Source organism: Portunus trituberculatus, chromosome 6 (assembly GCF_017591435.1).
Source record: "Portunus trituberculatus isolate SZX2019 chromosome 6, ASM1759143v1, whole genome shotgun sequence".
Lineage (NCBI taxonomy): Eukaryota > Metazoa > Arthropoda > Malacostraca > Decapoda > Portunidae > Portunus > Portunus trituberculatus.
Window position 1 is genome coordinate 5,868,889 of NC_059260.1, and position 14,169 is coordinate 5,883,057.

Below are 14,169 nucleotides of genomic sequence, written 5' to 3' on the forward strand. Positions count from 1 at the left end.
ATAATGAAATACAACAAAGAAGGAGGATGGACCTTGCCACTGGTAAGCTTATTAATTTTGTGTGTAGAGAGCTTAACTTTGTTTGGGTAGCAGGTCTCTGTAGATTCTGTAGGCCCACAAAAAAGTTATTAAGTTTATTGTTTTTATCTGTTGTTCAGCCGAGCGGTTTCACTGGTAGTTTTTGGTGTCCCTAAGCAACCCAGGTGTAGAAGGAAAACTCAAGATATAAAAAGTTTGTATATTATGTACACATTTACAAGTGCTGTCCACACACAACGTACAATTACATATGGAAACGTGCTTAAAACTCGGGAAAGTGTTCGTAATGCCACTGAGTTCACAGAGTCACTTAATTCCCGCAGCACACAGGTTAGACGCACAACACACTTGACACACACACACTTCCCCAGTCGCCGCCCGGCGGACGGTGCCGCACCCACTGCTACCCAGGCCCAGGGCCAGCCTCAAGATGCTGGCACAGGGCGTCGGTCATGTGACAAGGGAAATCTCAACTGGGTGTATTGTGTCGTTCATTACATTTATTTCTCGCTAGCTGGTAGTGATACCTACATAAAATGCATCCTACCTATGGAGATTATATTAATTTGTTTTATTTATCTGAGTCAATCATGAATGCAACAAATCACTTGTTAGTTTTGTGAAATAAAGAAGCATGCCTGCAACCTCTTTTTAAGGAAAAGGTGAGGTCAGCATTCACACATGTTGCACCTCATTACGAAAGATTGCATCAGATTCCTATAATGATTGATATAGTTATGTACAATATCCTATGGCGGGTACACCACCCACCCCCTGGGCAAAGACTTAAGGATTAAGTATCCAAAATGTATAAATAGACAGTACCTACATAACAAGAATACGAGTACTAAAATAAAATGAAAAATACAGATATTGAACACCTTATTAATTGCATAAACATCTTACAATCTGGGAGCAAACTGAAGATATTCCTTGAGTCTAGGAAATGGTCAATGAGGCTGTACAAGTCACATTGACCTTGTGGCCTCAATTTAGCAATGAGAGGACATTCCATGATCATCTCCAAACATTAGAGGATACTTGTTTGAAAATAAGTATATTGAAGAAAGAAAAATAATGTACATTTTTTGTTGTTGATAACTGGAATCAAGCCACCGGATTAACAGGAAAGAACTCTGTATGCACAACGCAAATGCTGCATCAAGTCATGCACTGAGACGCGTCATGTAAAGGGTAGTGTTGCGCGGCTTGCGCCTAGCAGTGCCACTAGAATAGTAGGGATACGAGTACCCACATACCGATACCCACGTAAAAATACCGGTAATACCAGTGTAATTTTCCTTTTCTATGGCATTGAAAAAGTTCCCTTTATCTAACATTTTCGGACAGAATGTAAATAATCACACAAGGTAGTTTTAGGCTCATGTTGACATCAGAGAGAGAGAGAGAGAGAGAGAGAGACCGCGTAGTGTAGTGGTTAGCATGCACACTCGGATCACAACCCAGAAAGCACGGCTTCGAGTTCCAGGCGCGGCGAGGCAAATGGCAAGCCTTAAATGTGTAGCCCCTGTCCAGCAGCAAGTAGGTGCGGGATGTAACTCGAGGGGTTGTGGCCTCGCTTTCCCGGTGTGTGCATGGAGTGTGTTGTGGTCTCAGTTCTACCCGAAGATTGGTCTATGAGCTCTGAGCTCGCTCAACAATAGGGAAGGCTGGCTAGTGACCAGCAAAGGACTGTGATGAATTACACACACACACACACACACACACACACACACACACACACACTTTTACCTCAAACTATCAAGAATAATTTAACCAATGTACTTGTGAAGTTGCACTGCAGTTATCTGATAGAGTGCCACGTGTATTTTTTGTGCCATTGCGCACTTAAATTTTCACCAATTTAAACACCAATTGTCAGTGACTGCATTGCCCCCTCTTCCTCCTTCCTTCCTCTGTTCCCCCCCTTCAACCCTGACACTCTTGCTACCTCATTCCTCTCACGCTAATCTCTCAAGTCAACAACCCTCCCTCCCCCACTCCCCCACCATTCACTCCTACAAACAAACCCGTCCCATCCCAGCCACCCTTCCTCCCTTCCCCCCTTTTACGTTCCTTCCTTCACTACTACTACTACTACTAGTACTACTACCCAGGGCCGTTTCTAGCTTTGTGGGGGCCCTAGGCAAGATGATGTTTGGGGGCCCCCTAGATTTCAATTTTTCGTCGGAGCCCCTGGGTGACTTATGAAATTTAAATTTTCCAAGCTACCCAAGGGGCCCCCTGGTGCCTTGGGGGCCCTAGGCAATCGCCTTGTCCGCCTATAGCTAGAAACGGCCCTGCTACTACCATTATTACTACTACTACAACAACAACTACTACTACTACTACTACTACTACTACTACTACTACTACTACTACTACTACTACTACCACTACTACTACTACTACTACTACTACTACTACTACTACTACTACTAATAATAATAATAATAATAATAATAATAATAACCGCATATATTACTAATGCTAACGCGCAATGACACTTGAACATGCGCAAACTGTTTTTCCTTTTAACGTTAATGGGCCGTTGTTTACCCCTTAAGCCTTCTGTGCAGTTTCGTATGAAATATTTTCTGAATATATTTATTATGAGCATTAAGTGTGTGTGTGTGTGTGTGTGTGTGTGTGTGTGTGTGTGTGTGTGAGCTATTGTACATCATGTGTGTGTGTGTGTGTGTGTGTGTGTGTGTGTGTTTACCTAGTTGTACCTAGTTGTAGTTTTACAGGGCCAGGGAAACAAGGAGAGTGGGCGGGACGTGTTTATTAAGATATTGCTAAAGAAAAAAATAATGATATCAAAACAAAATATCGACAAAAAATTACCGGTACGTGGTATATTGAAAACAAAATCACCGGTAAAGGGCCTCTGATTCCTAAAATATCAATAATACCGAAGCTATAATACCGATATTTCGGTATACCGATTTTCTGTGCACATCCTTAGCGTGTTGCCAGGCACCACCACTTGTGCCTCAGCGCCCAACACCCTGCGCGTAGTCCAATCTGCCACCTTTTCCTAGGCGGTACTTTTGCCTACCTCTGGCCTGATAGGAAGTTCATGTGTCTGGTGCCTCGCTGTGTCAGTGGGTGTACGGAGGCTGGTGGTGCCCTATACGCCTGCTGCTGCTGCTGCTGCTTCCTGCCGTGTTAGTCTGGGTGTGTATTCAGTGGTGATAGGAGAAAGAGATAAGTTAATGAAGTGGCATAACTCTGGGGTGGTGGTGAAGTAACATTAAGGTGTCCTAGTCTTTGTGTGAAGACTGATGTTAGTTCAGCATTATCCCCGGGGATGCTGATTTAACATTTGTTTTCACCTCACCCGAGGCCTGGCTTATATTAGAGGGTTAGGGCTTACTATTAGTCCTTGTCAGTAACTACAGTAACATGTCAGTAACATGACGTGGTAGTACTTCACGTTTATGAAGCTTTTTCTTTGGTGGGGCCTGTTCATTATTATTGATACCTTTGAAAATCGACACACCTTGGCAGAAACAGAGTTAGAATAGAGTTTAGATTAGGTGAGGTTAAGATTGTTTTGATTTCGTTGGTCAGGAAAACCGAAATAAACCAAATTTCACTTTTCCTTAAAGAGGGCAAATGGCCATATTTGGGAAAGGAAGAACCCATTGTATTTATTTATTTATTTATTTTATTTTATTTTTTTTTTTACCCAACAGTGGTGTTTAGCTTCACCAATGCAAAGTCTTCTCCTGAGACATCAATTTCTAACTTTTTTTTTTTTTTATTTAGCTTAGGTTAGTTGCGTGGCAATACTGAAGAGAAGGGATCCCATCACTCAGCCATCAGCTGACATAATTTGTGGGATGCCAGCAGTTGCCAGACCTTAGCCAGATATACATTGTTGGCCATCAAACAAAAGAATTCTCCTTCTCCCTTACTCTCTCTCTCTCTCTCTCTCTCTCTCTCTCTCTCTCTCTCTCTCTCTCTCTCTCTCTCTCTCTCTCTCTCTCTCTCTCTCTCTCTCTCTCTCTCTCTCTCTCTCTCTCTACTAACCTAACCTTAACTCTAGCTTATCCTAACCTAACCTAGTTGAGGTGATATGCACTGCTGATACATCTTCCTCAGAACCCTTCAGACCAATAGCATGGATAGGTTATGTTAGCTAGGTTAGTCTTAGGTTAGATCAGGTTAAAGTTAGGGTTAGGTTAGTTCAGAGAGAGAGAGGGGGGGAGAGGGTTCTTTTGCATGATTGGCAACATTGTATATCTAGCTAAGGTCTGGCGACTGCTGACATCCCATAAATTGCGCCAGCTGATGTCCCAGTGACGGGATCCCCTCTTTTTGGTATTGCTGGTTACATTAGGGTTTGTTAAGTTAATTTTTAGTGAGGCCTCTTTCTTTCAGTTTTGTGCATGAGAGTGAAACTATATTTTTCTGGTAGATTTTAGCATTTTTATGAATTGCTTGTTTTTGTCACAAATCGTTGGTTTGCACTTGGGGCACTTCGTAAGAAAATACTTGAACTGTGGCAGAAACAGCTGCTAGATTAATTGAAAGTGCATTTTATATCAATTTATTATAACATAACTTATTCTAGTCTTTGGATGGAAAATGTTATTTCAATGTTATCCTTATCCAGTAACAGTATGTCTGCTTTCCTTGGTGAGGTTTGTGCCCTCAGAAGTCATAAATGTGTGTGGTGTGAGGTGGGGTGCTATGGTGAGTGAGGTAGTGTGGTGAGCAGGGTGGTGTGAGGTGGTGCAGTGTGAATTGGAGTGGTGTGTGGTGGGATGGTTGAGATATGTATTGTTGGTACACTCACACTTGTCTCAGCCATCAGCCCAGAGACTGGACTGATGGCCAGACACTCACCATGTTAGGAGTACTCATTGGAAAGTATGTAGCTAAATGAATTTAAGAGTAAAAGAACATTATATATTTTTTTTATTAATAATTTCTTGGCTGGTCAGCACCATGACAAGGACAGTTCATTGATACATTGTCAACCAGAGTGTAATCCCAAAGACTCAATCATAATAAAGCTGCAGTTAATATATATATATATATATATATATTGTTACAGTTAACTGCTGCTCACCGGGGAGTGTGACGCTCCACAGGGTCCCCAAACCTATATTTCACAGCAGCAGTAACACTCAGATTCTTTCTGCTGAAAATGTGCAAACTCTAATAGACTGCTGTTCCCTCACGGCGTCACAGCTGCCCTGAGAGGCGACGAGATACTCTGTTATCACTCGTGCCTAATGAGGATTTGGTAATGATGCCAGCATGTACCAATCCCTTCCCTGAGCCTTGCACACCCAGCACCTAGTAGTAGACAAATAATACTACAGAAATAGAGGTCGCCAGCAGTGTATAACTTCCCCCACTGCTAGGGAATCTCCTTAGCAACTCCTTCTCCTCCTACACCAAACCAAGTAGAATTTATAGATAGTATATAAGTTATGTGTTAAGGGCAAAGCCTTAATACTCCGTAGAGAAAACCGCCCACAAATACAATTCCACCCACTTCTCTACGGGAGTATTAATGCTTCTCCACACGTCTTGTTCTCAGACTATAAGTGCCTACAGACTGGGACAAGACACGCAGTGTATATTACTATATTACTTAATGCAACAGATGCTTGCCAGCACCTGTCAAGACTGACTCCCCGTGCCTACGGCTTACTACAAGAAACGATGCGTATTCCACATCCGGTGGTATACACAAGCCCAGCTACCAACTCCGGGTGACAACCAGCCACGCAGGGAGTCAAGATACTCGTAGCTAACAGGTCGTACAGATGATTACTGCACGCCGACTGGGAGACAGCTTGAAGCTTCCCATCAGACAACCTGTGTGTGTGGCTACGGTCACTATAAACAATATACTACAGAAACTACACAAAAAGATGATGGTGGCACACAGCCGCCCACCAACCACACTGGTGACTACGGCCACCTAAAAAACAACAAGAGGGACAAACGCAAAAACACGGGAAATACAGCCAAACCAGCTACACTTTCCCTGGAACAACAAACCCGTTGCTCCACACCGTCACGGCCAAACCAGCAGCAAACCAGCTACTCCAAAAGGAGGGCACAACTCCCAGACCGAGACTGTTGAGCACCCAGAACAGCCTAGTAACACGCGTCTCAACACTGTGCCAAGAATCCAAGACCGAACGTGTCTACCTTGGCTAAAGACTGGCTCGGTACTGGCGTTTTCTGCCAGGCACAACGAGATGGCGGGAACAGAAAAGGGGGAAGGTGGCCACACAGCGGAACAGCCTGAGGCCCGTGCTAAGGGGCCGCCATACGACACGAAAATAATAAAATAAAGGGGAGACAATGCGGTGCCTCTCACAATATATATATATATATATATATATATATATATATATATATATATATATATATATATATATATATTAACTGCAGCTTTATTATGATTGAGTCTCTGGGATTACACTCTGGTTGACAATGTATCAATGAACTGTCCTTGTCATGGTGCTGACCAGCCAAGGAATTATTAATAAAAAAATATATAATGTTCCTTTACTCTTAAATTCATTTAGCTACATACTTTCCAATGAGTACTCTAATATATATATATATATATATATATATATATATATATATATATATATATATATATATATATATATATATATATATATATATATATATATATATATATATATACATATACATATATATATATATATACATACAGTAAGCCCCTGCACTTGGCGAATTAATTAGTCTGGTGAAACTACCGCCAAATGTGAATTTTGCCAAATACGAGTTCTTTATACCATATAAATTGCCTAAAAAATGCCTTAATCAGTCTTTGGTCATCGGCAAAAGTCGCTCTTTTGACCCCTAAAATACCATCTTTCGAGCTGAAATAAGATCTTTTGCCTTCATATATTAGAACTAATGTACAAAACAGACCAATAAACAATAAATAAAGCGAATAAGCCATGATAGAAAGGTTGTAACTCCCGTTTTTCAACCCATTTCCTTCGCCCACTTTCGTCCTTGCTGCCACCACCATTGTCCTCCTTCCCCGGTACCACCTGTTTCAATGGTTGAACCCACGTTGGCGGTAAATCGCCAGAATTCATTTCCACGCTAGCAGAACATAGGGTAGCACAAACAAAATGTGGCTGAAGGCGACTCTCACACTGCGTTCTGACAGGTTTAGAGAGAGGTCTGACATCACCGGGGACCCGCGTGGTTCGCCGTGCTGCCGCCAAGTTTGAATTCAAATTGCCAAGCTTGCACTCAGTGGTCCGTGGCCACCCTACCGCCAAAAGTGAATTTCGCCAAGCTGAGATTCGCCAATTGCAGGGGCTTACTATATATATATATATATATATATATATATATATATATATATATATATATATATATATATATATATATATATATATATATATATATATATATATATATATATATATATATATATATATATATATATATATATATATATATATATATATATATATATATATATATATATATATATATATATATATATATATATATATATATATATATATTACTTTAGTTTGTGAGTATCTTTCCCAGTGCACGACAAGCTTGCAGGGACGTGGGTGACAGACAATGCTACCCCTGGCCTCCTCAATCCCTGCTGTGCTGGGCAGTTTCTAATGAAAACGTAAACAGTCATAACAACTTTCTGACTTTCTTGAGTGAAGAAATTTCTACTAGAAACATGAAAAGGAAAGGGATGTTTATTTTGAAGTAACATTTTTCATATTGTGATATAAACATTTATCATATTAGTGTTACTTTCGCAGACCAAGAAGCAGCAACAAAGTCGCCAGTCACTACCAGTCAGCTGCCAGCCTTGCCTTCATGCCCCAGTGGCTGCCGTGCTGAAGTGGTAATGGGACGTGACTGAGCAGTGGCATCCTGACTGCTGGTGCCACTGGGGACCAGGCATGGCACTGAATCTGTGGTGAGTGGATATCAGGAGTAGGTCTGTCAAGCATCACATCATGAGTGGACCGAGGAAAATTGTTCGGCTTCGCCGGCCGCTGACCACCAAGCTGGAGGTGTTGAGGCGTGGTGAAAAAGGAGAGACAAGGATGGAGATCTGCAAGGCAATGGGTCTGCCCAGTGCCACCGTCTACGACATACTGCTGAAGGCCGATAGGGTGAAAGCCATGGCCAAGCAAGCCGGCCTGTTTCATCTACTGGGGAGAGAGAAAGAGAAAGGTGGTGCTAAAGATAAGGTGTTGCCAAAGAATGGAAAAGGTGGTCATGCCACAAAGAAAGTGTTGATGGGAAAGGGGAAAGGTGTTGCCAGTCATAAGGTTTTGACTAGCAAAGTTTCTGGCACCAAAAAAGTTAACTTCAAGACTTCCTCTGCATTAGGAAAGAAAAACGCCATCTACTCTTTAGCTACCAAGATGGAGGTGGTGAAGCGCATCAGCAATGGTGATACAATGCGAGACATTGCCTACTCCATGAACATCCCAGTGTCCTCCGTGTACGACATGAAGAAAGACTCGATGAAGATCAAGGTGGCGGCCAAGAAGGACACAGCTCTCAAGATGCTGACCAACAAGATGAATGTGACCACCATGCTGAATGACAACTGTCAAAGTCTGATGTCCAAGGCACAGCAGGAGCGGCAGCAACAGCATCAGAAGCGGCGGCCCCACCCCCTGGCCACCAAGCTGGAGGTGGTGCAGCGTGCCGAGCGGGGTGAGAAATTATGTGACATTGGCCGCGCCATGGGCCTGGCACACTCCACCATCCACTTCATGGTGAAGAACTCCAAGAGCATCAAGGCTGCTGCAAAAGACAGCTTGCTGCTGGACACCAACACCAAAGTCAGTGGCAGGAATTCTGAAGACGTCGTCATGGAGAACATGGAGCGCTTGCTTAAGATCTGGGTGAACGAACAGTTGTGCCAGCTAGACAGCGTGAGTGATGACACCATCCGGAAGAAGGCTGTATGCCTGTGGAGGTTTGTACGGCAGAGTGTGGGTTCAGAGGAGGCCAAAGGGGTGGTGGACAACTTCACGGCCTCCAATGCTTGGCTGCAGCAGTTCAAGGAACGCTTCATCTACCCGCTGTCTTCAGTCATAGAAGAAACCAAGGAGTTATGCAGTGTGGCAGAGGCCAGGGCTGTGGCAGAACGCAGCAGTGCAGTGGAGGCCAAGGCTGCATCAGAAACCATTGGTGTGGTGGAGACCTGGGCCGCAGCACACACCTCTGGCCCAAGGCAACTTTCACCTCCCATTGTGGAGGTGAAGGTTGGGATGCCAAGGGGCTTCTCCTCCCTGCTGAGGGCCAAGGTTGAGGTGGCAGGCTACACACCCAGGCAGGTCCTCAATGTGGATGAGATGGGGCTGTTCTGGAGAAAGCCACTGGCCAGCACCCTCCTCAGTGTGGACGAGCAGGCGTGCCAGGGCTCCAGGGACCAGTTCTCCCTCATGTTTGGTGCCAATGCTGCAGGGGACCTCAAGTTGAAGCCCCTGCTGGTGTACCACACGGAGAACCCCCGCTCCCTCATGGGCTACATCAAGGAGTACCTGCCGGTGATCTGGAGGTCGTCGGCACAGGGCAGGGTGGTGCCTGCATTGTGCCAGAACTATGTGGTGGAGTATGTGTCGCCGCGGTGCAGGGAGTATGCTGCAGAGCACGGCCTGCAAAACAGGTTCCTGCTGCTGGTGGACAACAGCGCCGCCTTCCCACACTCTATGGATGACTGGGCCGACAACATCGAAGTGATGTTCGTGCCCACCATGAGTAAGTCGGTGGTGCAGCCCATGGAGAATGGCATCACAGCTGCCTTCAAGCTGCACTACCTGCATCGCCTGCTGGCCCACCTTCTGCGGGAAACTGAGGGGGAGGACAAGGAGTCTGTGCTTATGTTTTGGCTCAACTACAATGTGAGGAAGGCACTCAACAACATCAGCATGGCATGGGACGACGTGAGCGCCACCACGCTGAATGCTGCCTGGCTCAGCATTTGGCCTGAGTGTGTGTACTCCCTCCCTGGCAACAAACTGGCCAGTACTCCCTCTGAGCTGGACGTGGTGACCCTAGCACACAAGGTGGGCTTCCTGCAGGTCACTGTGGAGGATGTGCAGGACCTCCTCAGGACCACTGACGAGGATGCCACCACCAGTGACTACTTCCAGTTGGAGCTAGACCAGACCATGGAAGGCCACAGTGAGGTGGTAGACAGCTCCAAGACCCTGGACATGACTCTCCTACGCCATGTGCTGTCCCTATTTGAGGAGGCCATGGCAGTGCTGGAGGACAATGACCCTAACTGTACCAGAAGCTGTGACATGCGGGGCCTGGTGGAGGAAGGCATCAAGAGCTACAGGGAGTTGTACACCACCAAGAAGAGGAAAGCAAAGAACACATCCATCTTTTATCCCACCCTGGAGTAGCTCCCGTGGCAGGCATCACCTTCCCTAGTTAGTGATGTGTATGGAGGTGTTGCTTTCATGAAGAGGTTTGTAGGGTTTTCACCTGTATTGTAGTAAAGTTATTACTCACTTTTTACAAAGCTGTCACAAAAAGTATTGCATTTTCTGTAGGATGTTAGTTTTTATATGTAGGAATCTATTAAAGGATAAATGAAAGTTTGTTATCTTTATTAGAAAGGAATTGTGGCACCCCCTGCTATAGTGAGGTAAGTGACACAGACAGACAATCAAGAAAATAGTGTGCACTTCCTTCACTACAGTACTGTGCTGCAATGAGGTAAAATACTTGACGCTTGCCTCAGAGCATCTGCATTTCCATTGGCTGGGGGGTGATAACACCATAATCTTTTGTGGTGATTAGTCCTGGTACTTCTCTCAGGATATATTTCCATACAGTCTGGGAGGGGAAAAATTTCAATTTTCATTATATTCCAACTTTATGAACTTACATTTTGGACTTTTCAGAATGTCAGGTACTTCATGAACGAGCTTGAATTGCCCTATCCAATGCATGCGTCACTTACCACACTATAGCAAGGGGGCACCACAATTGAACTTTTACAAAATACTGGAAAACCATTGCTTGCCTTGCTAGGAAATAAGGAGTTTTGTATTTATTGACACTTATGAGGTGAAGTGGAAGTTTGTTACCTGAATTAGACTTAAGCCACAGAACAGAATTGTACAGTTTTTAATAAAACCTACTTAAGCAAAAAATGCTCCCTGATGTGTCAGAAGAAAGATGTGTGTGTGGGTTACGATTATGAGAGAGTTTTGAAGAGATGAATCTAACCAGTTTTATGCTAAGTTATGTGCCTATGAAAGCAGGGCTGAGGATACGTTAGAATGCTGTGACACATAGTCGGTGTGGGGTGAAGCTACAGCAAAACTAGTCTGCTATAAGAAACTGTACATTATGAGACAATGTCATGTAGGAGGAAATGAATTGTAATGCTTGAGGCAGTGAGTGTGAAGGAAAGGAAGCTCTACTGGGAAAACTTTACCCATAAGAAATACACCAAAAGACAGTGAAAACTAGTGTGCTATAACACCACATCTCCTCTACTAAACTTCTTCATCTTTTCCTTACTGAAACACAGCTGTCTGAGGCAACTGACAGTAGCCCCTTCTCTGTCCCCTCCTACTTTCTCTATTCTCATTTTCATTCCAAAGCTGGATGTTGCGTCTATGTGCGCAACAGCTGAACTTGCTCTCGTGCCAACGCTCTTGAGTCTTCCGAGTTTTCCACCATCTGGCTTCAACTTAACAGTCACTCTCAAACTAAATTCATCTGTGCTGTTTATCTCTCCCCTAACTCTTCTGACTATAGTAAATTCTTCGACTTTAACTTCCAAAGTGGAGCACATTCTGTCCCTCTTTCCCTTTGCTGAGATTTCCATTCTTGGAGATTTCAATGTTCACCACCAACTTTGGCTTTCCTCTCCCTTCACTGACCATCCTGGTGAACTAGCCTTCAACTTTGCTATCCTCCATGACCTAGAGCAACTGGTGCAACACCCTACTCATATTCCTGACTGTCTTGGAGACACGCCCAACATTCTTGATCTCTTCCTCACCTCTAATCCTTCTGCTTGTGCTGTCACCCTTTCATCTCCGTTGGGCTCCTCCGATAACAATCTCATTTCTATATCTTGCCCTATTTCTCCAATCCCTCCACAGGATCCCCAAAGCGAAGGTGCCTCTGGCGTTTTGCCTCTGCCAGTTGGGGGACCTGAGGAGGTATTATGCTGATTTTCCTGGAATGATTATTGCTTCCGTGTCAGAGACCCATCTCTTTGTGCTGAACGCATAACAGAGGTGTTAGTGTCTGGCATGGAGGCGTACATTCCTCATTCTTTTCTCAACCTAAACCTTCTAAACCTTGGTTTAACTCAGCCTGTTCTCGTGCTATACATGATAGAGAGGTTGCCCACAAAAGGTACTTGAGCCTTCCATCTCCTGAATCTCATGCACTTTATATCTCTGCCGGAATCATGCCAAGTCTGTTCTTCAACTTGCCAAACACTCTTTCATAAATAGAAAATGTCAAAATCTTTCAAACTCAAACTCTCCTCGTGACTTCTGGCATCTAGCCAAAAACATCTCAAATAACTTCACTTCTTCATCTTTCCTCCTTTATTTCATCCTGATGGCACCACTGCCATCTCTTCTGTCTCTAAAGCTGAACTCTTCTCTCAAACCTTTGCTCACAACTCCACCTTGGACGATTCTGGGCTTGTCCCTCCCTCTCTCCTCCCTCTGACTATTTCATGTCTACAATCAAAATTCTTCGTAATGATGTTTTCCATGCCCTTGCTGGCCTAAACCCTCGGAAGGCTTATGGACCTGATGGGGTCCCTCCTATTGTTCTCAAAAACTGTGCTTCTGTGCTTGCACCTTGCCTGGCCAAACTCTTCCAACTTTGTCTATCGACTTCTACCTTTCCTTCCTGCTGGAAGTTCGCCTACATTCAGCCTGTTCCTAAAAAGGGTGACCGTTCTAACCCCTCAAACTACCGTCCTATAGCTTTAATCTCTTGCTTGTCTAAAGTTTTTGAATCTATCCTGAATAGGAAGATTCTCAAACATCTGTCACTTCACAATCTTCTGTCTGATCGCCAGTATGGCTTCCGTCAAGGTCGCTCTACTGGTGATCTTCTGGCTTTCCTTACTGAGTCTTGGTCATCCTCTTTTAGAGATTTCGGTGAAACTTTTGCTGTTGCGTTAGACATATCAAAAGCTTTTGATAGAGTCTGGCATAAAGCTTTGATTTCAAAACTGCCCTCCTACGGCTTCTATCCTTCTCTGCAACTTTATCTCAAGTTTCTTTTCCGACCGCTCTATTGCTGCTGTGGTAGACGGCTACTGTTCTTCTCCTAAACCTATTAATAGTGGTGTTCCTCAGGGTTCTGTCCTGTCACCCACTCTCTTTCTATTATTCATTAATGACCTTAACCAAACTTCTTGCCCTATCCACTCCTACGCTGATGATACCACCCTACATCTTTCCACGTTCTTTCAGAGACGACCAACCCTTCAGGAAGTCAACAGATCACGCAGGGACGCCACAGAACGCCTGACTTCCGATCTTTCCAAGATTTCCGATTGGGGCAGAGAAAATCTAGTAGTTTTTCAATGCCTCAAAAACTCAATTCCTCCATCTATCAACTCAACACAGCCTTCCAGACAACTATCCCCTCTTCTTCAATGACACTCAACTGTCTCCCTCTTCCACAATGAATATCCTCGGTCTGTCCTTTGCTCATTGTCTTAACTGGAAACTTCACATCTCATCTCTTGCCAAAACAGCTTCTATGAAGTTAAGTGTTCTGAGGCGTCTCCGCCAATTTTTCTCGCCCCTCCAACTGCTTACTCTTTATAAGGGCCTTACCCGTCCCTGTATGGTACTGTACCAACATTAGGGCCCATGTCACCACCCAAACGCATCTTTGGTGTAACCACCTAAAACCTGGGTATCATGGTGACATGTAGGTAACTTTAAACCACTTAACAAATGGTATAGCTTCAAAGTGGTATGTGGTGGGATTTGAACCTACTCGTGGATGTCTGCCCAATCCCACGCTCACCACATTATCCACTACACCAAAACTAACTTCTATTGTCTGCTTATATATATATATATATATATATATATATAT

At 44.1% G+C, this 14,169-nt stretch overlaps 1 protein-coding gene across 4 annotated transcripts; it reads left to right on the plus strand.

The window, feature by feature from the left end:
* The first annotated feature begins 1,447 nt into the window (after positions 1 to 1,447).
* On the plus strand, positions 1,448 to 11,228 carry LOC123517759 (tigger transposable element-derived protein 1-like). Of its 4 annotated transcripts, none has more exons than XM_045278200.1 (3): positions 1,511 to 1,581; positions 7,624 to 7,714; positions 7,857 to 11,228. In XM_045278200.1, the coding sequence occupies exon 3, from the start codon at positions 8,058 to 8,060 to the stop codon at positions 10,470 to 10,472; it is 2,415 nt and encodes an 804-aa protein (XP_045134135.1). In that variant the 5' UTR covers positions 1,511 to 1,581; positions 7,624 to 7,714; positions 7,857 to 8,057; the 3' UTR covers positions 10,473 to 11,228. The 4 variants fall into 4 exon arrangements, with proteins under 4 accessions (XP_045134143.1, XP_045134135.1, XP_045134117.1 ...); XM_045278182.1 differs by lacking the exon at positions 1,511 to 1,581 and adding an exon at positions 3,000 to 3,219; XM_045278208.1 differs by lacking the exon at positions 7,624 to 7,714 and having other exon boundaries at positions 1,448 to 1,581.
* Positions 11,229 to 14,169: the final 2,941 nt, after the last annotated feature.